Source organism: Podarcis gaigeae (assembly GCF_964106915.1).
Source record: "Podarcis gaigeae genome assembly, chromosome: 2".
Classification (NCBI taxonomy): domain Eukaryota; kingdom Metazoa; phylum Chordata; class Lepidosauria; order Squamata; family Lacertidae; genus Podarcis; species Podarcis gaigeae.
Window position 1 is genome coordinate 109,727,590 of NC_139679.1, and position 27,504 is coordinate 109,755,093.

General features: G+C 47.5%; 1 protein-coding gene across 1 annotated transcript; it reads right to left on the minus strand.

Moving 5' to 3' along the window:
• Positions 1-2,548: 2,548 nt before the first annotated feature.
• On the minus strand, positions 2,549-12,209 carry LOC310837623 (hyaluronidase-1-like). Its single transcript, XM_083724514.1, has 4 exons — positions 11,944-12,209; positions 8,240-9,192; positions 5,240-5,329; positions 2,549-2,918 (listed from the first exon to the last, which is right to left on the minus strand). Exons 1-4 carry the CDS (start codon positions 12,125-12,127, stop codon positions 2,592-2,594), a joined length of 1,554 nt encoding a protein of 517 aa, XP_083580640.1. The 5' UTR covers positions 12,128-12,209; the 3' UTR covers positions 2,549-2,591.
• Positions 12,210-27,504: the final 15,295 nt, after the last annotated feature.

A 27,504-nucleotide genomic window follows, 5' to 3' on the forward strand; every position in this document is an offset into this window, starting at 1 on the left:
CCATGTGCAGCTCTGGCTCGCCAGAGCAGCGATGTCACGCTGGCCACGTGACCCGGAAGTGTCTCCGGACAGCGCTGGCCCCTGGCCTCTTGAGTGAGATGGGCGCACAACCCCAGAGTCTGTCAAGACTGGCCCGTACGGGCAGGGGTACCTTTACCTTTACCTTTTATGCTGTGTTTAGAACCAGAATTGCATTTGCGTAGAACCTGTTTCTCAGGTGGTTAGTCCTGGTCTTTATAACCCTATACCTTCTTCCAGAAGGCAGAAGCTGAAAGAGATCATTTCCGGGGTGTGAACTATCCTGCGCTATCTCTGCAGATTTCTTATGGCATCTGACAGCATAGAGTTGATCTAAGGTGGGAAGAGTGCACCCAACCCCTTTCTGCCACTGTAGTACATTTGAGCTTTTCCCTATTACTCAGTAACCAGAAGGTTATGAAAGGAGACTAGTTCCCTCTCCAAATGTAAGGCCTAAGTTTAGTGGAGGTTGCTCCATTTGTGGCCAGCAATTTATTTTTAATTTCCCACTGAAATCCCAAAGCCAGAATCTTTCTGTCCCACCCGTCCTTCAATAATCCATTTCAATCTAGAGAATCTCAAATACTTTCCCGTTAAACTCTCATTCCCTGCACAGGTTAGCCATTCTCAATCCAAGCAGAGCACTATGGCCACAAAGTCCCACCAGTTTGGCTGAAAAACCTGGGAGTAGCTCAACTTCTGGCAAGCGAGACCTCACTTAGTTTGAGGAGCTAGGTTCAACTCAGCCCTTGTATAAGGCCAGGGGAACCTCCTTGGCTTCCCAGTTCATCTGGGCTTGAAAGGTACAAGAAGCTTCTGGCAACAACCTGGGGTGACTCTGGAGAGCAGCAGAGATGTGGGTTCTCTCTGCCTTTGTGGGGCATAATGTACTGATTGTTAGGGAAAATCCTAACAGGTTGAAGAATCAGCTGGATGCTGCACAGAATGTCCCAGACCTCAGAGGCCACCTGATAATATCTGATGTGTGTTCCTGGCAATTAGCAATACATCCATTGTATAAGGCTGGGAGGAACCTTGTTGGCTTCTCGCTTCATCCCGGGGGATCTTGAAAGGTAGAGGACACCTCTGCCAATATGCTGGGATGGCTCCGAAGAGCAACAGAGGTGTGGGCAGAAGTTCCTTGGGCTTTTCGGCACACGATGTACTGATTTTTCAGACGAATCCAAATGGCCCGAAGGATCAGCTGAATGCTGCACAGAATGTCTCATATTCCGGTGGCCCTCTGATGCTATCTGAACAGGGAAGGACTATTATCAAAAGTATGATCTGTGATTTGTCCAGCTGGAGATGTAAATTTGGTGTCCATTTCAGCCATTAAATATATCAGACAGGGACATAGCTAGGTGACAACAAGCTGCTGACTTATAAAGTCTTGTACAACTTGAGACCTGATTACTTGAAGGAGTGTCTGCCTGCATATTAAGATCTGTGGGAGAGGCCCTCTTGATGATTCTGAAGCCCCCTGAGATATGTTATGTAGGGGTGATTCCCTGCTCAGTTGTGCTACCCTTGGCCCTCTGATATATGGGTAGTGCTGATTCTGATGAGTTTGAGACACCAACTTTAGGCATATCTTTTCACTGAAACATTTGCTTAGCGCCTCTGCCTATTTCTTGTAGTTTTCTTTGCTGTCAAGAAAGATGTGATGGACTCATCCCTGTTGGACTGCCTTGGCCCACTCGCACGCCGCCCCTGAGGTGGAAGGAAGCCACTTCCTGAACCCCACCCCAGGCATGAGCTACTCACATGGTTGGCAGAGGAAGGCTGAGGCTCCTCCCCTTCACACACACAGACATTTGGGCCCCTCTCCCAGGGGCTGATGGGAGATGTAGCAAATGCTGGTGCCATGTTGGAAGGCACCAATGCAGCTGCCATCCCAGGAGCTGCTTTTACAGCCTCCATCCACAGGCCACGCAAAATTGGGATGCCCGTGATGAAGGAAGAGCCCAGGGCACTTTCAAGGAAAGCAGGGTAGCCCTGCTTAAAGGTAAAGATAAAAGGTAAAGGACCCCTGGATGGTTAAGTCCAGTCAAAGGTGACTGTGGGGTGTGGCGTTCATCTTGCTTTTCAGGTTAAGGGAGCCAACGTTTGTCCACAGACAGCTTTCCAGGTCATGTAGCCAGCATGACTAAACCGCTTTTAGTGCATCAGGACACTGTGATGGAAACCAGAGGACACAGAAACGTCGTTTAATTTCCCGCCACAGTGGTACCTATTTATCTACTTGAACTTTGACATGCTTTCGAAATGCTAGGTTGGCAGGAGCAGGGACAGAGCAACAGGAGCTCACCCCGTCATGGGGATTCGAACCGCTGTCCTTCCAATCGACAAGCCCAAGAGGCTCAGTAGTTTAGACCACAGCGCCACCCGCTTAAAACGGGGCACTTGGCCGGCATGTAATATATACCACATTTTTAACCCATTGCTATTGCAATGGGTTACAAACGAGCTATAAAATATTTTAAATAAACAGATGAATAAAAATAATCAAAAGCGGAACAGTGCAATATTGAGTAAGAGAGACTGAATTGCCTTTATTGTCAGTATGGTTTTCACCCTTTTGAGGACGAAGGCCACTTGCAAGCCGACCCCTTCCATCCCTGGTAACAGTGGCAGATGAAACTACTTTTCAGGGCCTTTCTATCCTTCTGCCTCAGATATCCTTTCACGAGGACTTTTCTTGCATCAGAGTTATCAAAGACAATCTTATAACGGTGAGAAGGCAAATGCAGATAAGCATCCGATTCACTGTTTCTACGAACACATCTTCCATTCGTGTTGCAGAGAGTTTTGCTGCAGAACGTGGCCGCAGAAGTCACATTAATGATGTAACGTCCCAAGGGACCACTGATATAGCTTTTCAGTTGCAAGCAGCTTTCCTAAAAGAAAAAAAAGACAACAACAGGCTTAGTGGCAGAGCGATACCTTGCACATCTACAGGGAAGTAAACCCCACAGGGTCCACGGTGGCTCACTCCCATATAAACTGGAATATTGCGTTGCAGATTGCATCTCTATTGTCAAATGACCAGGACAGATACTTGTCTGAGTGATCAAGGAATGTGTCCATGGCAAAGAAGGGAATGGGGGGGGGGGAATTCCCTAAATCTCAGTTTTATTTATTTATCTGTATGTTTCTACAGCCCATGGTAGGGAGGAAAGCAGCAAAATGGGTTCTTCATTTTGCTCCTCATCTTTTTCTGTAATTTCCAGATCTGTTGACACCACCACGGGATGCGGGTGGCGCTGTGGGTTAAACCACAGAGCCTAGGGCTTGCTGATCGAAAAGTCAGCAGTTTGAATCCCCGCGACGGGGTAAGCTCCCGTTGCTCGGTCCCTGCTCCTGCCAACCTAGCAGTTCGAAAGCACTCAGTGCAAGTAGATCAATAGGTACCGCTCCAGCGGGAAGGTAAACGGCGATTCCGTGTGCTGCTCTGGTTCTCCAGAAGCGGCTTCGTCATGCTGGCCACATGACCTGGAAGCTGTACACCGGCTCCCTCAGCCAATAAAGCAAGATGAGCACTGCAACCTCAGAGTTGGCCACGACTGGACCTAATGGTCAGGGGTCCCATTACCTTTACCTTGACACCACCACGACGTGTAGGTATATAGGTTTGCCTAGTAGGAGAGCCCACTCAGCTGAGCCACCAAGATTGTCACATTCAGGTGGTATACTAAGGGCTTCTTCATTTACATTTTGCACTGCTCTTTCTGAGCTCTCCCCCCTTCTCTCTATCTCTCTTTCTTTCCTTCTTTCTTCCTTTTCTTTCTTTCTTTCTTTCTTTCTTTCTTTCTTTCTTTCTTTCTTTCTTTCTTTCTTTCTTTCTGCCCCAGAGCTTTCACCACAAAAATCAGCTCTTTGAAGAATCTCTTTTCTCCTTTACTTTTTTTTGTTCTTTTTATGATTTTAAATTCTTGAGAGCCCTCTGTTTAGCTTACTCATATGTCAGTTTTATTTTCTGAAGCCCAGAGCTTTCTTTCAGAGGGTACTCAAGGCTACGCAGCACTGGCACCTCTGTTTTGTTGTTAAAAAGTGTGGCACTTACTTCATGGTGATTACTGGCACCCATTTTTCTTTTTTTAAAAAAAGCACTGCTGAAGACTTATATTTGGGGTAAAAAGATACATACAGAGAGGTGTTGGACAGAAGAGGAAGGCAGGCAAGAAAGGTCTTTCTCCAGGTGTGAGGTTGAGGAAGGGGGAAGCTCCCAGGTGAGAGCTGGGAGGTTTACTTCCCTGTATGTGGACTGAACATTAAGATACAATTGTGGTAGATTTTGTGTTGCTGCTGCTGGTGGTGCTGTTCTGTTCTGTTCTATTATTTTATTTTATTTTATTTTATTTTATTTTATTTTATTTTTTCTTTCTTCTTTCTCCCCCGTTTCTTCTTCTGTTATATTTTTTTGTTTCTCTTTCTGCATTACATTATTATCATTATTATTATTACTCTTTAGACCAGTTTGGTTTTTTACTGTATTACAGTGGTAAAAGGGTAAAGGTACCCCTGCTCATACGGGCCAGTCTTGACAGAGTCTAGGGTTGTGCGCTCATCTCACTCTAGAGGCCGGGAGCCAGCGCTGTCCGAAGACACTTCCGGGTCACGTGGGCAGCGTGACAAGCTGCATCTGGCGAGCCAGCCCAGCACACAGAATGCCATTTACCTTCCTGCTAGTAAGTGGTCCCTATTTATCTACTTGCACCTGGGGGTGCTTTCGAACTGCTAGGTTGGCAGGCGCTGGGACCGAACGATGGGAGCGCAACCCGCCGCGGGGATTCGAACCGCCGACCATGCGATCGGCAAGTCCTACGCGCTGAGGTTTTACCCACAGCGCCACCCGCATCCCATTACAGTGGTACCTCAGGTTAAGTACTTAATTCGTTCCGGAGGTCCGTTCTTAACCTGAAACTGTTCTTAACCTGAAGCACCACTTTAGCTAATGGGGCCTTCTGCTGCCGCCGCGTCGTGGGAGCCCGATTTCTGTTCTTATCCTGAAGCAAAGTTCTTAACCTGAAGCACTATTTCTGGGTTAGCGGAGTGTGTAACCTGAAGCATATGTAACCTGAAGCGTATGTAACCAGCGGTACCACTGTATATCTAAAAAAACAAAATTAATACACGGGGGTGGGGAGAGAAGAAGATGAGAGATTACCCAAGAATTCTTGCAAAATCAAATACATTTTATTAACCCAGATTCACTTACTTTACTTAGGGCATACCGATGGTTTCCCCACAGGACGACTCCTGCGGCCCCCAGTGCTGCACTCTCACCAATAGTATTCACCAAGTCTTCCTGAAAAGTAAAGCAGGAACATGCATAATAACCAAGAGGCAAAGGTAAGGCACTGCTGTGATGTCCCCCTATGAACCAACCTGCGATCATAACCTGAAGCTCTTCTTCATGTGCCTCCTCCACGAGAGGTCCAGAGAGCGACAACACAAGAACGGGCCTTTTTGGTGGTGGCTCCCTGCTTGTGGAGCACTCTCCCCAGGGACGCTCACCTGGCGCCTTCATTACATAGTTTTAGGCACCAAGCAGTAACCTTCTTCTCCCAGGGCTTTGGCTAATTAAATGATCTATGGCCTTTTAAACTGTGTTGGGGGGGGGGGCGCGAGGATAGCTTTTGTTTATTACTATGGTGTGTATTTTTGTGTTTTTATATTGTAAACCATTCCATGATCCTTCGATGAAGGGTGATATAGAAATAATAATATATAATAATAATAATAATAATAATAATAATAATAATAATAATATACACACTTGTTTTGCTTTTCTTTGCTTTTTTGGTTCACCGTTGCATAAACCACTAAAGAAACAGGTTTTTTGAACACTACAACCCACCCCCTTTGCAACACCTGTTTGCCAGAGATTTCACTGGTAGGAATGTGCACACCAGAGGGTATAATGCCGTTTTCTATAACACTGTCAACCCTCTTTTACAAACAAAGGCTAGTGTCTATGTCCTGTGAAAACATGCAGCAATTTCAATAGTGTGAGATCAATCCGAATGACCAGGATAGGTAAAGGTAAAGGTAAAGGGACCCCTGACCGTTAGGTCCAGTCGCAGATGACTCTGGGGTTGCGGCGCTCATCTCACTTTACTGGCCGAAGGAGCCGGCGTACAGCTTCTGGGTCATGTGGCCAGCATGACTAAGCCACTTCTGGCGAACCAGAGCAGCACACGGAAACACTGTTTACCTTCCCGCTGGAGTGGTACCTATTTATCTACTTGCACTGTGTGCTTTCGAACTGCTAGGTTGCCAAGAGCAGAGACCAAGCAATGGGAGCTCACCCCATCACGGGGATTTGAACTGTCGACCTTCTGAACAGCAATCCAAATGACCAGGATACGGCACAATAAATGCGAACCCTTTTCAGCACCCATAAAGCTCAAAAACTCTGTATTCCGAAAACTGCATCCCTGCTACCTATGTAACTCAACTCTGAAACTGCCCGGATAGCTCGGTTGGTTAGAGCATGGTGTTGACAGTGCCAAGGTTGCTGGTTTGATCCTGGCAACTGCATATTCCCGCATTGCAGGGGGTTGGGCTGCTCAACAATCCTCAGGGTCCCTTCCAACTCTACGATTCTACTGTGAGCTCCCATGCCACCTCTGGCCCTGTGCTTTTCTACAACTCTATGAACCTGTTGGGAAAAGTTGCCATGTCAACAGTATGTGGGTGATGTCCAGCTCTTTTTCAGGAGAGGATGTGCAGTTGCTGGATCGGAGTCTGGGTGCAGCAATGAGCTAGGTGAGGGCCAGTGAGTTGAGACTGAACTCTGTCGAGATGAAAGTGCTGGTGGTGGGCAGTACTTGGCTCCATGCTGGATGAGGCCAAACTCTTCCAGAAGGATCAGGTGTGTAGATTGGGCGGTATTCAAGGACCCAACATTGGAAGGCTGTCTGGATACGTCGAAAGGAGTTCCTGCGCTTGGAGATGGTGTAAAATGAGGCTGCCAGGCTTCTGGGTGGCATTGCGATTTGGGAATGGACCTCACCAATCCTTAAAGAACAGCACCGGAATGCAAGCAGGCCCAGTTTATAGACTTTGGTTTATAAAGTAGCTTCCTGGGCCCAAAATACTTGAATGCTTGCCTCTGCCAGTATATGCTACTATCTGCAGCAGAGGCCCTGTTGTGGTCCTGTGACTGTGGCACATCATGCAGCCAGCTCACATAGCTCATTGTCAGTTATGGCTGTAGTACTTCGCTGTGGTGCTCTGCTGAGGAACTCTCTCCCACTAGAAATATGACACACACACATATACCCCGTTCTGCTGTTGCCAACTTTTCATCACCACATGAAGAACATTCTGGTGTGTTTAAAGGCGTTGGCTCCTGGAGGCCAAGGCACTTTGACCCCTCCCCATCTTTTTTTTTTTTGAAAGGGCAGAGCCTCTTCAATATTCAGAGGACCTCACTCGCGATATCAGGGTGCTGCGTTGGGCCCCCTCAATTGTCCAGAGAATCTGGCACCTCTGGGTGTATTGTGCATTTAGGGAAGAGAGTGCTTAGTCCTGCTCTGTTCACCATGACAGTATATTTCTTTTTAGAGTGTTTATGGTTTAAATGCATATATTTGTGGTTTAAATGTATATGTATATGTATATGTGTTATAGTACACATATATTAGGGCTGCTATACGTCCGGGTTTTCCTTTCCTGGACATATCCAGGATTCGTCCAGGTGGAATTCCCCAAAACCGGGACATATGGCAACTCATGCTGGGAGTGTTGTTATTTTGGCGATTTTCCTTAAAAATACCTCAAAAACTCAATATATTTTTGGGGAAATTTTTCAAAAAAAAGCAGCTCAGAAACTTTAGCCAAATTAAGAAGAACAAGAAGAATAAACGCTTAACAACTTTTGTGTCTGCAAAGTGCTCCTTCATAAGTGGCCCCTCTGTATGAGCAATCTGCAGGAAAGTCCCTTGCAAGGCAACAACTGCTCAAGAGATTGTCTACTTGTGAGACTACTGCACTTTTGGAGCCCAAAGGATACTAGTTCACTCTCTGGAGCAGGGAGTTCTGGTTTCAAGGCATTGCCTACTTAGTGACAGAAGTTGTCCTAGGATCTTGCATGAATTCCTTTCTCTAACATTGAAGCTTTCACCCGTATACAATCAGGTACCTGCTCAACAGTAATGTTTAAGCTGGTTCTGGGAGGTTTATAGCTTCTAGTCTATGCCTTTCCCCTTACCTCTGTCAAAGGGCTGAACGTTCTGGCATAAAATGGCCTAGAATACACAAAAACAGGCAAGGCATAGTCCTTTCTAGCCATGGTAGCAACACGCATTGCTTCCATAACCCGATAGCGCACAAATCTCTGAGAGTTCCGACTTGACTGCAGCTTGTGCTGCAGGTATACGGAAGGATATAGGGCAGTGCTTTCTTTCCATAACCAAAGCAGACGGTCATTCAATTTCAAGTCAAGCTTTTCACATTTTCCTGTGTATTTATCTGGATGCACCATGAAATTATAATTATGGCATTCCGGGTATAGATGGTAACCCCAGAGTCCCTTTGGTCTCATTCTTTTCGCTTCGATAAGGGTGCTCTTCATAAACGTCTCCCCTGCCTTTTCAAATGCTTGCTTGGCGGCGCTCCTGATTCTGAAACTAGACCAGTGAGGATTCTTCTTTCTAATAGGTTCGAGAGACCAAATTTTGTACATATTTCTAGTGCCCACGTTCCTCATCCACTGGGGCTTCCAGTCTTCCCAGTCAATGACTCCAAGTCCCTGGAATTGATTTGTAGGTATGGCCTTTTTGAGATCAGACTTGACTTTGGCGATGTGCTTGTAAAGGTTTCCACGCTGTGGTATTCCTCCATTGATGGGCTTAACGGGGCTCTTTAAATAGGGGTAGTAGCCCAAGCGATTGTGATAAAATATTGTCACAGTGGAGCCACTCAAATTGTCATTGGGATTTGCGTGAATTTTAAAAGTTCTAAGGTCTAAATCCACCTTGTACCGCAGCTGGCACAGTCTGGTTGGTGCGTTCCATAGCACTACGAAAGGTTTGCGTGCGAACAATGGAGTCCTCGCATGCATAATTTCTTTACCATCCACCACCATCACTAACATCCAGACTCCTAGACATGTAATCCACAGATGGCGCAGAGTATGCCATTTTTCTGATACTGCTGTGGCAACTTCATCAAAGGGTGGAAGGAGGGAGGGGGAAACAGAAAGAAAACATTAGTGAACAGTGAAGACAATATCTTTAAAAAAAAAAAACATTGTGATTTGATTTTACAAATGAAAAAATAATTGCAATGCCAAATGCATATCCATAAAATGAGATTTCTCTTAATCTTGTGACTCCCCCCCCCCACATCACTTCCACGAGTTCTATTGTCAACATTTCCAACTGCATATTATTTCATAGTCTATGTTTTATATCAATCCCTATTATCCATGGTATTTGTTACATTACAAGTGAGATTTAAATCCTGCTAATGTTTTCATCTGCTCACAGTTGTCTCCTAAATCAATTATAAATTTCTCCCATCCTTCCTTGAATTTCTTGTCTTCTTGGTCTCTGAGTTTCCCAGTCAGCCTTGCCATTTCAGCATAGTCTAACAGCTTAGTTTGCCCTTCCTCTCTGTTAGGGACTCTTTCTTCTTTCCATCAGTGAAGACAAGACCTAACATAACTTTTTCTAACTGGTGAATCAGTTAAAAATCACAGCCCTAGAGCAAACTAGCCCCAGTAAGGCTGCTGCAGAGGCTTGATTGGCAAGTCAGCCTTTCCCAGAAATCAATCCCAGGTTGCAGAATCTAATGTAGCAAAACAGACACCAACCTCTCCATGTGCAACCCAGGGCTACAATCTACAATCATGGTTTTTAACATTAAGGAAGGGTTAAGGAATGCTTTTGATAAGCTAGATTGGACACATGATGTCCTGCTATTTACGTTCTTAATGTGTTATTACCTTGTCTTTTTTAATCGCTATGGTGGTCATGTGGAATTGCTATGAGGAATTATGAAAAATGAAGCAAGCCATTGTGTCAGCGGTGAAAGCATTGCTTTGACTGGGTTTGAGTCATTGACACGATTTCTGATTCAACCCCACAAGTCTTCATCTCTGCCCCATTTTCTCTATGCCTGACAGTCATGTACAGTGGTACCTCAGGTTAAGTACTTAATTCGTTCCGGAGGTCCGTTCTTAACCTGAAACTGTTCTTAACCTGAAGCACCACTTTAGCTAATGGGACCTCCTGCTGCTGCCGCGCCGCTGCCACGCAATTTCTGTTCTCATCCCGAAGCAAAGTTCTTAACCTGAAGCACTATTTCTGGGTTAGCGGAGTCTGTAACCTGAAGCGTATGTAACCTGAAGCGTATGTAACCCAAGGTACCACTGTATAAGCATTCTACACAGACCAGTTGCTTACCAGGCATCTTGGGTACATAAGGATAAGGAGGTAGCTTTGATGTAGCTTTTGTTAATCGTAGGGCCAGGAAACAGAGTTCACAAGGAGGTGGTAAAATGCCTGTCTTTCCTTGCCTGTCCTTCCTTTCCTAAGGTTTATTACCTCCGGGGTTTGATGAATGCATTCCTCCTTGATTCCTGTTTATTTAGCCTGAACATGTATGCATGCTCAAATAGGAAGTAGTTCTTTGTAGTTAAGAGGCTTCCTCTGATCTGACTTTGTCCCCAGGTGGGGATTTTTTTAATGCTCAGAGGAAATCTGATTGGTTCTTACAAATGCTGTGTAAAAGTTCTTTTGTTAATAAAAATGACCTGGACCAGGGAGTCGCAGGCACACTTTCTCCCAAAGGTCTGGCTGGTCAAGCCTCGTGTCTATTGTATTAATCAGGGTCCAGTCCTTCCTTTGACTCCAGAACACAACAAATCACTTAATTTTTAATCATTTTATGCTGATATAGTGGTGAAACACTGCTCATATGTCCCTGTGTGGCGTTTTACCCTATTTTTGCTGCATTCAAACTCCAATCCCCCTCTCATGGTATTTGAGGGACAGTGTTCAGGGAGAGAGAGATAATTAAAATATGACAGCGGAGGGCAGGGCAGAGCAAGCAGCCAGCAGCAGGTTACAGAAACAGCATTACTTATATTTGACCAAAAAAAGGAGAGAAAAAGGTTAAGAAAAAAGTATGGCCTGTGATGTTTTGGAACAATGTATCTGATATTGTTCTAATAGGGGGGAATAACGTTAAACAAGTCAGTGTAGATCCAGCCCTACTTCCTCCCCTTCAAAGCCAACTTGGTCTTTGTAGAAAGGATGCTTCCAGAGGAGGGGGAAAGTTCCATGAAAATTTTAAAGCCCAGTTACTTCCCTTTAGCAATCTAACAGCTGGTACCCCACCTGCATTGCTCATAGCCTTGCACTTAGCATAGCATAGCAACATGGACACAGGCAGGAGTCTTGTAGCCTAAGGTCATCCCTGTTGCAGAAAGGGAAACTACTAGTCCCTTTGCTACCACCAATTCACAGTCTACTTTGGCATAAAACAGGGAGGCTAAATTAGAAATGCTTCTGAGGGAGTCCATAATGTGTTGTGTTCCATGGCAAATCATCAGCACTGGTTTAAAGGTGTGTTTTTGTTTGTTTGCAAATTTATTTTCTGCAAATTTATTTTCCAAAAGATTGAACCATATCTATGGAGATTCAAATGAAGTATGCTGGATATTTAAGGTGAGTTATGTGGATATGCTGGCTGCAGACACCATTTTAATATTGAAGTAAGCCCCTCTTCCCCACGATGGTATTTACCAACACAATAGTAGCCATTGTCCTCTTCTGTTTGTTTTGGGCTTCCAGAGTTAGCCTCTCAGAGGTTGTCCCTGCTAAAACATCCCAAACTACCCATCAAAGCTCAAAAAGCAGCGTGGGGATTTCTCTGATTTTAGGAAGAAAGGTGGTAGGTGGGACTTACCTCCACACCTGAGGCAGAGCAAGACTGCAAGCAGCCATTTCTGAGCCAATCCTGGCCCCCAATGATCAAAGAAGAAGCCCTGCTGCATCAGAAAGCCTCTTTGTACTGAGAGGAGGCTGGTTTTGAAGGATGTCAGCTGAGAGAAAGCAGGCTTGCAAGGGAGACTCAGATTCATGGCAACCATAGTCGTGTAACCTCTAGAAAGCAACGCATTGCTCAGTTTGAGGAACCAGGAGCAGGTGGTCCATTATATGAGGCTGGGAGGAGCCTTCTTGGCTTTTCAGATCACCTGGCCCTGGTGGGTTTGAAAGGTGCTATAAGCCTCTGGCAATATGCTGGGGTGGTTCTAAAGAGCCGCAGAGATGTGGGCAGTGGTTCCATTGGGATATTTAGGGCATAATGTACTGATAGCTCAGATAAATTCAAGTGGGTTGATGGATCAGCTGAAGCCATATAGAATGCCCTCGATAAGAACATAAGAAGAGCTTGCTGGATCAGGCCAGTGAACTTCTAGTCCAGCATCTTGTTCTCACAGGATAGCTCAGTTGGTTAGAGCATGGTGTTGATAAAGCCACTTCCGCGCAATCAGGGGAATCCTCGGGGCCGTGTCATCCCCTGAGCCAGCTAATCAGCTGGCTCGGGGTGTGCGGCTTGCCTCACTTAAGGCAAGTGCGGCCCCAGGATCTCCCTCTTTTGGCTGCTCAGCTGCTGAGGTTTCCCACCCACCCGCCCACCCTTTAAGGTTCCCCTTCTGACCTTGCTATGGACCTCGGTTGGTCACCATTAAAGGACCTGGTAGGAATTTTTTCCACTTGGCAAATTGGCACTGCCCATTTGGTTTTTCGCCTACCTCGTAGCAAATTGTCACAACTACTTTGGTTTTGGCGGTTAGGCATTGGTAGGGGTATTGTTATGTAGATGTGGTGGTGGGGAGTGCCATCACCTCCCCCGCATATTGAAGGGTAGTCTGGTAAAGGATTCCGGGGGGCGTGGCTTCTTCCGAAGCCTATGGAGGCCAGGGCCTAAAGCGCGCCCCTGAGCGGTGACGCCGGGGGAGTCCCTAGTTGATGTGCATCAGCAGGGCTCCCCCTGCTGGTGTTAACCCTTCCCAGTCTTCTAGCAAACAGGCTGAAGCAGGATAGTTGGATAGGACCAATACCTAAGCCAATACCGCTCATCACCTGTAACCAATAAAGTTGTGGCCAATTTTAGCCCATTAACCTAAAATAATGATATCACATGTCTTTATTTCTACTGGTGGGAGGCGAGAACTTGCCACGCAACACCAAGGTCTTAGCTTTGATCCCTGTATGGGGCAGCTGCATTGCAGGGGGTTAGACTCAATGATCCTCAGAATCCCTTCCAACTCTACAATTCAATGATTAATCCGGAAGCTTAAGGGAAGCAAAAAAGCAGGACATGAGCACAACAGGACTATCTTCACATGTGATTCCCAGCAACTAGCATTCAGGGGCATACTCTGATCTCTGAGACCTCTTTATGTCTGTCAGGGACCGTGCTGAAGGAATGGTGGGAGCCTCCCCCTCCCCCTGCTCCTGTTCAGAATCCTCTTCCTAGAAAGTCTCCTAGAAATTATTTGTTGCATAAGCTAGAATAGCAGGGAAATATCAGGTAAAATATGCCTGTTTAAATGTCTGAATCCCCTTTGCAGTTGACCGCTATTTTATCTAGCTCTTTTCTCCTGATCTTCTTAGCTGCCAATGCACATAGTGCTACTTTATAACTTACAAAGTCATCAGTATCGCTCAGCAGCCATTTCACCCTTTCCACCCTGTTAGCATGTATTCCATTCGTAAGCAGGGGTTTTATAAATCGGTCTCTTGGATCTCTATATAGCAGGCATTGCAATAAATACAGATCCTCTACACAGGGTTGCCCACATATACAAAGTCTCTCCTCGTATTGTACTTTGCCATACCGACCATCCAACACCATCGAGGGCATCGATTGGAATCGTAATTCTGTAAAAGTGATTCTTAGTACAGCAAGTGGGAGCTTTGTCAGATATCTAGCTCGGGTGTGCTCCATTTTAATAAGTGGGAACCATAGTGAACTTTTGATAGAGGCAACTGTGGATAAATTCCTTTCTACATCGGACCTAAAGAGACAATCTCTTAGGCTCTTCCTATCCATCTTCATGGTCACCTGACGATCTTGTAATTGATATTGGGACAAGAGGCTTTGGGTGCCGGCCTTCCAGCATTTGGTCTGTTCCCATTCAGTGTGGGACATAGTGGGGAATCTCTCCTCCGAGTGTGATTGGAGTCTTTTCACATAGTTTAGACACAGATAGTCAGTTCTAGCCCATATTGTTGTCACGTCCGCTTCAGCACGGATAAGAGCAGCTGGGGTCCCGTTGGGGAGCGAGAGCACTTTCCTGAGAAATTTGTTCTGCACTATTTCTAAGGCTTTGTTAGCATTTGGGTCCATGCCCCTTATCACTGCTCCATAGAGCATTTAGGAAACCACTTTATTGGCGAAGATTTTCAGTACGGGTTCTACACTGGCCACGCAGTATAAAACAGAATTTCATTAGTGCCCCACAAGCTTTCTGCCTGGTGGAACAGCTCTGTCTTGCAGGCCCTGCGGAAAGATGTCAAGTCCCGCAAGGCCCTAGTCTCTTGTGGCAGAGCGTTCCACCAGATCGGAGCCACAGCCAAAAAAGCCCTGGCTCTGGTTGAGGCCAGCCTAACTGTGATGGGATAATGAGCTGCTTGTGCGTAAAGCTTGATCCCTCCGGGTTTTGGCTGGTCACCCAACCTGAGTCTCTAACGGAGCCCCCAACGCATGACTCCGTCAGTCGCTGGTAGAATCCGACAGTGGGCGTCTACGGAACTTACTCCAACATAAAAGCTGTTTGACGGACTTGCGCCTCCTGGACTCTCTGCGTGACAGCTTCCGGCGAGGGGTGGGGGTTCCTAAAGGGGGTCTTGTTACCTCCTCACTGTTCTCACTGGAAGTATCCCAGAGCCTCCCCTCCGACTCCCTTTCCCTTTGAGCTCCTGCTCTCCCCCTACTGGTTCCCTCTTCTGCTGCAGAGTCTCTCCTATTCTCCTGGAGCCTTTCTACCACCTGTTCTTCCGATGGCAGTTCCCTGACATCCACCTCCCCCCCAGGGCCCCCTTCACCCCCTCCCGCCTCCTCTCCCACTGGCGGTGAGGGTGGAAAGCCCCTGAAGGAACTCTCCTCGTCGTCCGTGGATTCAATCACTTCTTGCCACGGCTTACCGTCTCTTGCCCCGTCTTCCTCTTCTTCGTCGGAGTCTGCTTCCTCATCCACCCCTGACTCTGGGAACCCTTCAAACTCCCCTTCCTCATCGGTGGTCCCGAAATGTTCCCTTCTAAATCGTGCCACGGGCTGCGGTTTCCTTGGGAAACTCCTATGAAACGTTTCTATTAAAATCTCGTCATTGACTGCCTCTGCTGGTACCCATGTGTTTTCTGACTCTACTTCCCCCTCCCATTCTACCAAATATTCCACCTGATTCCTCTTCCACCTGGAATCAATGATTCCTGCCACGTTCATGTCGCGTTCTCTCTCTTCTATCACAGGCGTTTGGGTGACCTCCCTCTCACGTTCCCCCCACTCACGTCCCTCTCGGTACGGCGACAGTAATGACCTGTGAAATACTGGGTGCAATTTCATGTGACTGGGCAATCTGAGTTTGAATGCTACTGGGTTGACCTGCTGTATGACCTCAAAGGGTCCCAATCTTTTGGGTCTCAATTTCTTACTCCCTCCCTTGAACGGTAGTCCTTGGGTGGATAGCCACACCCGGTTTCCCACCCTTATAGTTTCACCTTCCCTCCTATTTCTGTCTGCTTGCTTCTTATATTCTTCCTTGGCTTTCTCTTATTGAGTTGGAGCTGACGGTGGATCGCTTCCATCTCTTCAACAAAATGTTCCGCCGCCGGCACGCTCCACCTCTCCCCTCCCTCTCCTGGAAAAGCCCGGGGATGACACCCATAATTTGCCAGAAAGGGACTCATCCCTGTGGACACATTCTCCGCGTTGTTGTAGGCAAATTCTGCCAGAGGTAACTTATCTACCCAATCATTTTCTCTGTCCTGAACATAACACCTCAGGTATTGTTGTAAAATCCCGTTTGCCCTCTTCGCTCGCCCATTTGTTTCTGGGTGCCGGGCAGTTGAAAAATTGATTTCCACGTGCAGTAAGCTCATGAGTTTCCTCCAGAACCTGGAAGTAAACTGTTTCCCTCTATCGCTGACCACCCTCAAGGGGGTGCCATGCAACCTGAAAATATGCTCTACAAACAACTTGGCGGTTTCCTCCGCTGTGACCGCATGTGAACAGGCTATAAAATGACACATCTTAGTTAATAGATCTACCACCACCATGACCGCTGTCTTGCCTTTGGATTTTGGCAGGTCCGTCATAAAATCTATGGATACTGCCTCCCATGGCTGTTCTGGTGTGGGTAAGGGTTCTAATAGCCCCGCCGGTGCCAGCCTCTCCCCTTTCGCTCGCTGGCACCTGTCGCACCCCCTGACATATTCCCGTACATCCTCCCTCACCTTGGGCCACCAAAACTCCCTGGTAACCAACCACATGGTCTTGTGCTGCCCGAAGTGCCCCGCTGTGGGGCTGTCGTGCAACTGCTTGAGTACTCTGCCCCTCAGTTCCCCATCGGGTATGTACAGTGCCCCTTTGTAATACAACGCCCCGTTCTTTTCTTCAAACCCCCCTGTGTTCTCCTCTGTCCTCCTGAGTTCTCTTAGTTTCTCTTGGGCGTATTCATCGTTCTCAGTACTCGCTATCAATTCCCTCTGCCCCACCAAAGCCGCCCCACACACCCAGCGGTCCTCAAGGATTACATGCCTTTCCTCAGGCGCTCCCTCCCCCTCTAAGTACTCAGGTTTCCTGGAAAGAGCGTCCGCCCTTACGTTCTCGGAGCCTGGCACGTAACGAATTTCAAATTGGAATTTGGAGAACTCCTGGGCCCATCTCACTTGTCTCTGGTTTAGCACTCGGGCTGTTCTCCAGTATTCCAGATTTTTGTGATCAGTTCTGACTTGAACCTTGTGCTGCGCCCCAATCAGCAAGTGCCGCCATTTCTGGAATGCTTCATGAATGGCGAGCAGTTCTCGGTCGTATACTGTGTAGTTCCTCTCAGATTTGTTCAACTTCCGCGAGAAGAATGCACACGGTTTCCATTCAGACGTATCTTTTCCCGGCTGGAGAAGCACGGCCCCCACCGCTCGGTCTGACGCGTCAGTCTCCACTCTCATTGGTTGTTGTAGATCCACGTGCAAAAGTTGCTCTTCCGACGCAAACGCCTGCTTTAAGCGTTCAAACGCCCGCTGCGCTTCTTCCGTCCAAACAAATTTCTTCTTGCTGCTAAGACAATCCGTGATGGGCGCTGTTAAATGGGCAAAGTTTTTGATGAACTTCCTATAGAAGTTTCCGAAGCCCAGGAACCTTTGCACGTCCTTCTTGGTCTTTGGTGTTTTCCATTCCAGTACCGCTTGAACCTTGCTGGGATCCATGGCCAATCCCTTGTCAGACAACCGGTACCCCAGGAATTCCACCTCCCTGGTATGAAACTGACACTTCTCCAGTTTCACCCACAGCCGGTTTTCTCGCAGTTTGCTCAGTACCTCTCTTACATCTCGCACATGCTGCTCCTCATTTTCAGAGTACACCAGGACGTCATCTAAGAACGCTGCGCAGTTCTTGTAGAGCAATGGCCCCAAGGACGTGATTCATGAATGATTGAAAACAGGCTGAGCCCCCTTGTAATCCGAAAGGCATAACCAGGTACTCAAAAGCCCCTAAGGGGGTGAACATAGTGGTCTTCCACTCATCCCCCTTTCTCACACGTATCAAGTTATATGCCCCCCTAAGGTCCAGCTTGGTAAAAATTTTCCCTTTTCTCACCCGTGTCAGAATGTCATCAATTCTAGGCATAGGGAAAGTCACTGGTTCTGACACTGCATTTAGGGCCCTGAAATCACACACGAGCCTGGGTTTACCCGTGTTTTTTTTGTCCACAAAGAACACTGGGCTGCCCCCCACCGCTCGTGACTCTCTGATGAAACCTCGCTTGAGATTCTTGTCAATGAACTCCCTTAACTCTTGCATCTCACTGTCTGACATCGCATACAGCTTGCCCACTGTCAATTGTGCTCCTGGGAGTAAGGTAATTTGACAGTCAAAGGGTCTGTGCGGGGGCAGTTTATCTGCTTCCTTTTCGCTGAATACGTCAATCAAGTCAGCGTATTGTCGTGGCACCCTCCCCTTGTCCATCACTTCCATCCCTGCTAGAGTGGCCCTGGCCCCTGCCTGAGCCTCTCCCTCCTTGCAGTGTTCTAGGCAATGTGCTGACCCAAAGGAAACCACCCTCTGATGCCAGCCTACTAGCAGATCATGTAGTGCCAGCCAGCTCATCCCCAAAATAATAGGAGCTCCTCCCAAGGTGGCTACGTTAAACGCTATCAGTTCTGTGTGTCTTGCCACCCTCATTATCATTGGCACAGTCTGTTGGCTCACTTCTCCTCCCAACAGTTCCCTCCCATCAATCGTGGTAACCTGCAAAGGCTTACTTAATGGGATAGTCTGTATCTGGTGTTCAGCTGCAAACTCCTTACTCATGAAATTACAGGAGCTGCCTTAATCCAATAGCGCTTTTATCTTTAGTGGGTGTCCGTTTGACAGTTCCAGCAACACCTCTATCACAAGCGCTGGTCTTGGAGGTTCTGGCGTGGGCACATTCACTACTCCTTGGCCTGGCTGCTGTGCCCTGATGTTGGCAGCCAGGCGTTGGCTTTTACTTGCTCCTTGATTTCTTCTTCCTCCTTCCCCCCAACAGTTCCCGCCATCCCTTGCCATTCCTTCCTTTGCGGACAGACTCTGGCAAAGTGACCTGGCTGTTGGCAGAGATAACATTTCTTGGCACTCTTTCCCTCCTTCCTCCGCCCTTCACTGGTGTTTGAAACTGCGCGCGCGCGCGCTGTTCCAAGTTCCATCGGCTCTGCTGGCGGGAAAGGCTGCTCCGGAATCTCTGGAATGCGGAAGTCCTTCCAACGTTCCCCCTTTCCTTCCCGCTTTTCCAAAGCTCTTGCCTCCTGGCGCGCTCCTATGGACAGTGCAGATTTAGTCAGCTGGTCCATAGACTCCGCCCTAGGCGCCCGGGAAAGTTCATCTTTCACTGCCGGAGAGAGCCCTTCTTCAAACAGCATTTGAATGGGTTCACTCGCTAGGTCCCACCCCAGTCTATGTATCAACATGGTGAACTCAATCCAGTACTCACGTACAGATCGGCTCCCCTGTTTACACGCCATTAACTGCCTGCGCACCACTCCCTGCTCAATCTCGCTGGAAAACATCAGGTCCATGGCGCGGAAAAACTTCCTCGTGTCCTTTAAGATTTCATTGTTGGCTGCCATCAGGGGTCTAACCCAGTCCTTCGCCCCTCCCTCTAGATGGCCAATAACGTACGCCACTCTAGAGTTCTCATCGGGGAAGTCATCAAACAGTAGATTGAGAGCATATTGCATCTCTGTTCTAAAGGCTTGATAGTTCCTGGGATCCCCCCCAAATTTCTGCACCAATCCAGGCACCTTTCTGGCAAGTGGGGTGGTTTTCCCTTTATCCGCATCTTGAGCCCTCCTCTCCTCGAGCCTCGCCGTTTGCAGCGCAAGCTGGACCTCCAACGCCCTGTACCTTTCTTCCAGGCTTGGACCCGCTCCAGCTCCAGCTCCTGCTCCTCCGGTTCCGGCTGGTTCGCTCATGATGCCCTCTGCTTGCACAAGCTGCTTTCAAAGACTGTCGGATTGCTGTGATGGGATAATGAGCTGCTTGTGCGTAAAGCTTGATCCCTCCGGGTTTTGGCTGGTCACCCAACCTGAGTCTCTAATGGAGCCCCCAAAGCATGACTCCGTCAGTCGCTGGTAGAATCCGACAGTGGGCGTCTACGGAACCTACTCCAACATAAAAGCTGTTTGACGGACATGCGCCTCCTGGACTCTCTGCGTGACAGCTTCCGGCGAGGGGTGGGGGTTCCTAAAGGGGGTCTTGTTACCTCCTCACTGTTCTCACTGGAAGTATCCCAGAGCCTCCCCTCCGACTCCCTTTCCCTTTGAGCTCCTGCTCTCCCCCTACTGGTTCCCTCTTCTGCTGCAGAGTCTCTCCTATTCTCCTGGAGCCTTTCTACCACCTGTTCTTCCGATGGCAGTTCCCTGACACTAACCTCCCTGTGGCCTGGGACCTCCAAGATGTTTTTGTTTAGGGAAGAAAAGACTAAAGGATTCCGCCCAAGGCCTTAAACCGCCAAAGTTGTGAAGACAAAACCTGCCAATGCAGGAAAATTTATTCCCGGTTCTTCAACAGCAAACAGTCAAAACACCGTAGCAGCGCCTGCTAAACCGGAAGAAAAAAGGGTAGCCTGCAAACAAGAAACATTAAACAAAGGGAGGGTTGGGTGGGTGGGTGAAGCTCCTGAGCTGACTGCCTGGCTGCTGCCAGCTCCTTCCCCTATTTATGCAACTGGCCTCACCTCTCAGCAGTGTAAATTGACTAACTGAGGCTGGGCGTGAACCTCCAAAGAATACCAACTGAGGCGCAGGCCAGCCCATACAACCAGTAAGTTCCCTGGGGTCCAAAGAGCTGCGCACAATCCCGCAAAGGGTGTCAGCTTCGCCTTTGAGCCAGTGCCACCGACTGGGCTCAACCTCTTCAGCTCCAACTGGGCCAGGCGAGCTGGAAAAGCACTTCCAGAGACCTTTCACTGCAGGGAGCAGGTCTAAGTGCTGTGGACTCACAACTCAGAGCTGTGAGCACCGAACTCACTTCTAGTAGTCAGCAGAGCACAGCAGAGCATGAATCACTCGAACGACAGCTCTGTAGAATGTTGTTGTTTAGTCGTTTAGTCGTGTCCGACTCTTCGTGACCCCATGGACCAGAGCACGCCAGGCACTCCTGTCTTCCACTGCCTCCCGTAGTTTGGTCAGACTCATATTTGTAGCTTCGAGAACACTGTCCAACCATCTCGTCCTCTGTCGTCCCCTTCTCCTTGTGCCCTCCATCTTTCCCAACATCAGGGTCTTTTCCAGGGAGTCTTCTCTTCTCATGAGGTGGCCAAAGTATTGGAGTCTCAGCTTCACGATCTGTCCTTCCAGTGAGCACTCAGGGCTGATTTCCTTAAGAATGGATAGGTTTGATCTTCTTGCAGTCCGTGGGACTCTCAAGAGTCTCCTCCAGTGCCATAATTCAAAAGCATTAATTCTTCGGCGATCAGCCTTCTTTATGGTCCAGCCCTCACTTCCATACATCACTACTGGAAAACCATAGCTTTAACTATACGGACCTTGGTTGGCAAGGTGATGTCTCTGCTTTTTGCTTTTTTTTATTCTCTACAGCTACTGTACAAACTATCTACAAACCAAATGGAGATGCTGCACTGAGTGTTACAGCTGCATGAGCAGCGACCTTATCTATACACAGATAACACTCAGACTCCCCCTTTGAAGTCAGACTGGAGCAGAATAAGTAATGAGCAAAATCCGCCCCCTCCTTTCTGAAACATTAGCAGATTCTTGCAATGGGAGGGGTGAAATATCCTCAAAGGGCACCCACAGTGTAAAGTGTGAGTGCTCACTCTTGCTGGAGAGCCTACATCCGCCCAGCCCAAGGTCACGACAAGCCGATAAGATGGCAGTCTCAGTGGTTCATGCATATACCACAACTTTCTGATGAAATCCCATGATATTTTAAAACCACAAATGTTCTAGTATATTTTTGTCCTACTTTTGTGGCATGATAGCTCCCCTGGGCAGGAATAATGTGGTATGGTTTGGGGGAAATCACAGTACAAAGCAGACCAGACGAAATCCAGCACTAATACACTATCGTTGTGTCAAGAACATGTTACAGGAGACCCCCACCATAAAAACCCAGTCTGGAGGGGGTCTTAGGGACATGGAACAATGAGTTGTGCCTAGGTTTCTATCTGAACATCACTGTATACTGGGCAGGAGCATTGGGCAGAATTGTGAACCTGCTCTGCACATTCATCCTATTTCTTTGCATTGGCTGCACCATCTATTTACTGGGGTACCTTGGTTTATGAACTTAATCCATTCCGGAAGTCCGTTCTTAAACCAAAGTCATTCTTAAACCAAGGCACACTTTCCCTAATGAGGTCTTCCACCACCGGTGCCCTTCCACTATTTGACTTCCATTTGTAGATGGAGGTAAAGTTCGTAGACCAAGGTAAACTTCCAGTTTTGCAGAAGTTCACAAACTGAATAGTTCATTAAGAGGGCTGTTCGTAATCCGAGGTACCACTGTAATTGAAAACTGGAGTTATCAAGTAACTGTGATGAAAATGTGAGCCCCTTCAGTGTAGCACAATTTATTGATTTATAGTAGCATTTCTATACAGTGGTACCTCTGGTTAGGAACGCTTCAGGTTACGAGCTCCGCTAACCTGGAAGTAGCTGCTCCTGGCCGGGAACTTTGACCCAGGATGTGAATGGAAATCATGCAATGGAGGCACACGTGCAGCGGGAGGCCCCTTTAGAGAAAGTACGCCTGAGGATAAGAACAGTTTCAGCTTAAGAACGGACCTCCGGAACGAATTAAGTTCATAACCAGAGGTACCTCTGTATTGGCCTCTTATAAAATAACAAGGCAATGTGTAACAATGGGTGCTAGCATGTCCTTGGCCCATAGTTTATTTATGTGGTTCATAGCATCAGTGTAGTTAGCATAAGTCTAATATAAAATATGCCTTTCAGTAATCTATGAGGGACGCGGGTGGCGCTGTGGGTTAAACCACAGAGCCTAGGACTTGCTGATCAGAAGGTCGGTGGTTCGACTCCCCGTGACAGGGTGAGCTCCTGTTGCTCGGTCCCAGCTCCTGCCAACCTAGCAGTTCAAAAGCATGTCAAAGTGCAAGTTATCTATGACCCTGGTGTAAACTCCTGTCTAAGAAGTGACCTTGTAGATACAAGCAAGCATCCTCACCATTAATGCTTGCCTTACTAAGCTAATTACTAATTACTAGTATGCTTGCAGGTGGCGCTGTGGGTTAAAGCCTCAGCGCCTAGGACTTGCCGATCGAAAGGTCGGCGGTTCGAATCCCTGCGGCGGGGTGCGCTCCCGCTGCTCGGTCCCAGCGCCTGCCAACCTAGCAGTTCGAAAGCACCTCCGGGTGCAAGTAGATAAATAGGGACTGCTTACTGGTGGGAAGGTAAACGGCGTTTCCGTGTGCAGCTCTGGCTCGCCAGATGCAGCTTTGTCACGCTGGCCACGTGACCCGGAAGTGTCTCCGGACAGCGCTGGCCCCTGGCCTCTTAAGTGAGATGGGCGCACAACCCCAGAGTCTGGCAAGACTGGCCCGTACGGGCAGGGGTACCTTTACCTTTTACCTTAGTATGCTTGCATACTAATCTGGTGCTGGCCAGCAAAATTTAATTATCTTTTTTTAAAAAATATATATATTAAGATTTTAAAGGTTACAAAAGAGAATAAAAAAGACAATCAAAGAAAAAAGAGAAAAAAATAGAATACATATAAAAAACATCATCAAAAAACATAAAAAGAGAAAAAATAAAAAACAAATCAAACCTTTAACTCACTTACTTGCATTCACTTATTTCCTTGACTTCTTCACGCCTCCCATTTTTGTATTCTAATTCAATTAGATATTCCAGCAAATCCTTCCAACTTGGTTTTTATCCTGCTAATTTATCTTAACATACTATAATTCCCCTCTTTATATTCTAAATCATATAAATATTTCAACAAATCCTTCATCTTAAACTTTATCCTTATATCTTGTCTTAATATACTGTAGTTTCCCATTCTCTTTCACTAAATAACCATCCACTTTTACTTCATTTAATCTTCACCCGGCACAACTTTTTAAAATAATTAGGTTGATAACGTCCTTAGGAGGACAACCAAATTTAAGCACAAATTCGACCCACAGCTGTGAGGCATTCGCGAGTTTTTTTGCGGAGAAAGTCCTGTTGCTCCGCCGTGACCTCCCTGCCAATTTAGATACAGTGACTGAACTGGAGGCCCCTCGACTGACTTCAGGTCCAGTGTTGGACCATTTCGATCGGATACTCCCTACTGATGTGGATAGATTCCTCCAAGTTGGTAGGCCCACCACCTGCCTCCTTGATCCGTGCCCGTCTTGGCTGATTAGGGAGTGTCCAGATGTTGCACGGACCCCCCTGGTTGAAATTATCAATTTGTCCCTTGACACGGGGACATTTTCAGGGGAACTGAAGGAAGCAGTGGTGTGTCCACTCTTAAAAAAAACTTCATTAGATCCCTTAGACCTATCCAATTACCGCCCAGTTTCAAATCTTCCATACCTGGGTAAGGTAATTGAGAGAGCGGTTGCTGAACAGCTTGGTAGGTTTCTGGAGGAAACATCGGCATTAGATCCATTTCAGTCCGGTTTCCGTCCTGGTTTTGGGACGGAGACGGCTCTGGTTGCCCTAACAGATGATCTCCATAGACAACTGGATCGAGGCGGGTCAGGAATGCTGATCCTTTTAGATTTGTCATCAGCCTTTGACATGGTTGATCATGATCTTCTGGACCACCGCCTCGCAGATGTGGAGATACAGGGCATAGCCCGTAACTGGTTGTGCTCTTTTATCTCTGGGGACAGAGGGTGGCACTAGGGAGGGAAATGTCGTCGCGCCACTCCTTGGCGTGTGGAGTGCCGCAGGGCGCAATTCTCTCCCCGATGCTTTTTAACATCTTTATGCGCCCCCTTGCCCAGATTATCCGGAGCTTTGGGCTGGGCTGTCACCAATATGCTGATGACACTCAGCTCTATCTGCTGATGGATGGCCACACTGACTCGGCCCCGAACACACTGACCAGATGTTTGGAAGCTGTGGCTGGATGGTTTTGTGGGAGCCGATTGAAACTAAATCCTTCGAAGACAGAGGTCCTATGGCTAGGTCGGGATGGCATGGGGATGAGGGACCAACTCCCTTCTCTTGCGGGGGCCCAATTAGTGCCATTGCCTTCCGTTAAGAGTTTGGGTGTAATCCTAGACGCCTCCCTTTCCATGGAGGCGCAAGTTACAGCAACAGCCAAGGCGACATTTTTCCACCTTCGCCGCATCAAGCAGTTGGTCCCTTACCTTTCCCGCCCCGACCTGGCCACGGTGATCCATGCGACGGTCATCTCCAGGCTTGACTACTGTAATTCACTCTATGCGGGGCTGCCCTTGAAGCTGTCCCAGAAATTCCAGCGGGTACAGAATGCTGCAGCGAGGCTCCTCACGGGGTCTCTGCCATGGGAGCATATTCACCCAGTGCTTTTCAAGCTGCACTGGCTCCCAGTGGAGTGCAGAGTCAGATTTAAGGTGCTGCTTTTGACCTTTAAAGCCCTTCACGGCCTAGGACCCTCGTACCTACGGGACCGCCTCTCCTGGTATGCCCCACGGAGAGCCTCAAGGTCCATAAATAACAACACCCTAGTGGTCCCAGGCCCTAAGGAAGTTAGATTGGCTTCAACCAGAGCCAGGGCCTTTTCAACTCTGGCTCCGGCCTGGTGGACCGCTCTGCCTCATGAGACCAGGGCCCTGCAGGATCTGATTTCTTTCCACAGGGCCTGTAAAACAGAGTTGTTCCGCCTGGCCTTTGGCTTGGAGCCAATTTGATTCCCTCCCTCTCTTTTTTCCCCCTTTTTTTCCTTCTCCTCCTGCGATGAGGCTACATTTTAATATTTTAATGTTCCATTATTTTAATGTTGTATTTTATTTTTGTTTTTAAGTCGTAATCATTCATCTTGTTTTTATTATTGCTTGTAAGCCGCTCTGAGCCTGGCCTTGGCTGGGGAGGGCGGGGTATAAATAAAAATATTATTATTATTATTATTATTATTATTATTATTATTATTATTATTTCCATTAATACTTATATATCTATACTTATTCTAAAAACATTTCCCCTAGGGTCAAAGAAGGATTCAATTCCACGATTCCCCCATCTCTCTTTAAAAGAAAAACAAGACGAATTATATACACTTTAAATTCCCAATTTTTTCCACCCCGGTTTCAGCCCCTAGCAATAGTTCCAACAATCTCAAAAAAAAAACCTCAACCCGGAGATCTCAAGTCCGAGGCTCTTAGGTCTCTTTCGTATCCCCTCTGCCGGTCTTTTTGATATCTTTGATGTTAAAAGCCAAATCTCGGGGCAGCTCCAACCCAACAGTAATCATATTCCTTCCTGCCAAACTTCCATAGTTAAGGATAGGGCCTGTAGAATATTCCAAATCTTGTTTCACACTTGTAATGGGAATTGGGGTTGCTTGTGCGTAAATTCCAAACTGCTCCGAGCTGGTTGCGTAGCTGGACCTTTTCCCGGTTTGACAGCCCTAAAAACGGACTGTCTCAGTCACTGGCAGAATCCGTCAGTGGGCGTTTCCTAAACGTCCTCCAACATAAGAATTCCTTAACAGCCAATCTCCTCCTCGCTTCTCTGCGTGGAAGCCTTCTGCGCAGAGTGGGTGTGCCAAGGGGTGGTCCTGCACTCTCCTCACTGACCTCACTGGAAGAGTCTCGGAGCCTCCCCTCCGAAGTACTCTCAGCCTCTCTTTTCTTCCTGGTGTCACCTTGGTTTCCTTCCCCAGTGGAAGCTCTCTCTCTCTCCTTGCTGGTTCCCTCTCCGGCATCATTAGGGAGCCTTACCTCTCCACTCGGCTCCGATGTCAGTTCCCTGACAACACTCTTTTCAAATCCAAAGACCCCCAAATCTCTGACCTCCACCTGGCTCAGATTTATATCCCAAAGGTCATTTGATCTCCACACAGGGAGATCTCTCCATCCTTCATTCTTGAGGCCGAGCCAGGCTTCCATCTCCAAAAATTTGCTTCTCCTAGTTGCCATCATGTAAGGCCTCAAGTTATAGTCCACCATTTGCCTGTGTAGGGCCACGGCTCCCCCTTTCATCACTTCAGTCACGACAAGATTCTCCTTTTCAAGTTTTTCAATTTGTTCAATTAGCAGAGGTTCCCAAGCCGAGTTCTTGTCCACTTCTTCACCAATGCCCATTTTTGTTCCCAATATTACTACGTTCGTAGCCATAGCATTTATCTGATCATGCAGCTTTCCCAAGAGATAAAATGTCCTGTTCAGCTCGCACTCAATTTCCTTCCCGACTGCCATCCTTAAACAGTCCAAGGTCAAAAACTAGTTTCTCAGGGCTTTATCTTTAAAAACAATTTCCCAGCTGGTTCCTTGTAACAATATCCCAAAGCTCCCTCTAGAGGGATTCAAGTTTCTTTTCGCTCCTTCCAGCATGGACCCAAAGGTCCCATACATTAAATTGAAACAGTTCCTTCCTTCCTTTTAAACGTAAAGTTGTAACAAAAACGGGCAGTAGAAACAAAGTCCTTCTTTTGTATCTTGTCAGCAGACTTGACAGCTGTCAAATTTATCTATTCAACGTCAGCGGGCTCTCACAGTCCACTCCCGGGTTTGGGGAAGTGGCACTTCAATTCCCAAATTTTTAACCTTCTTCTGCAGGGTCCCCTGCTTTCACAAAA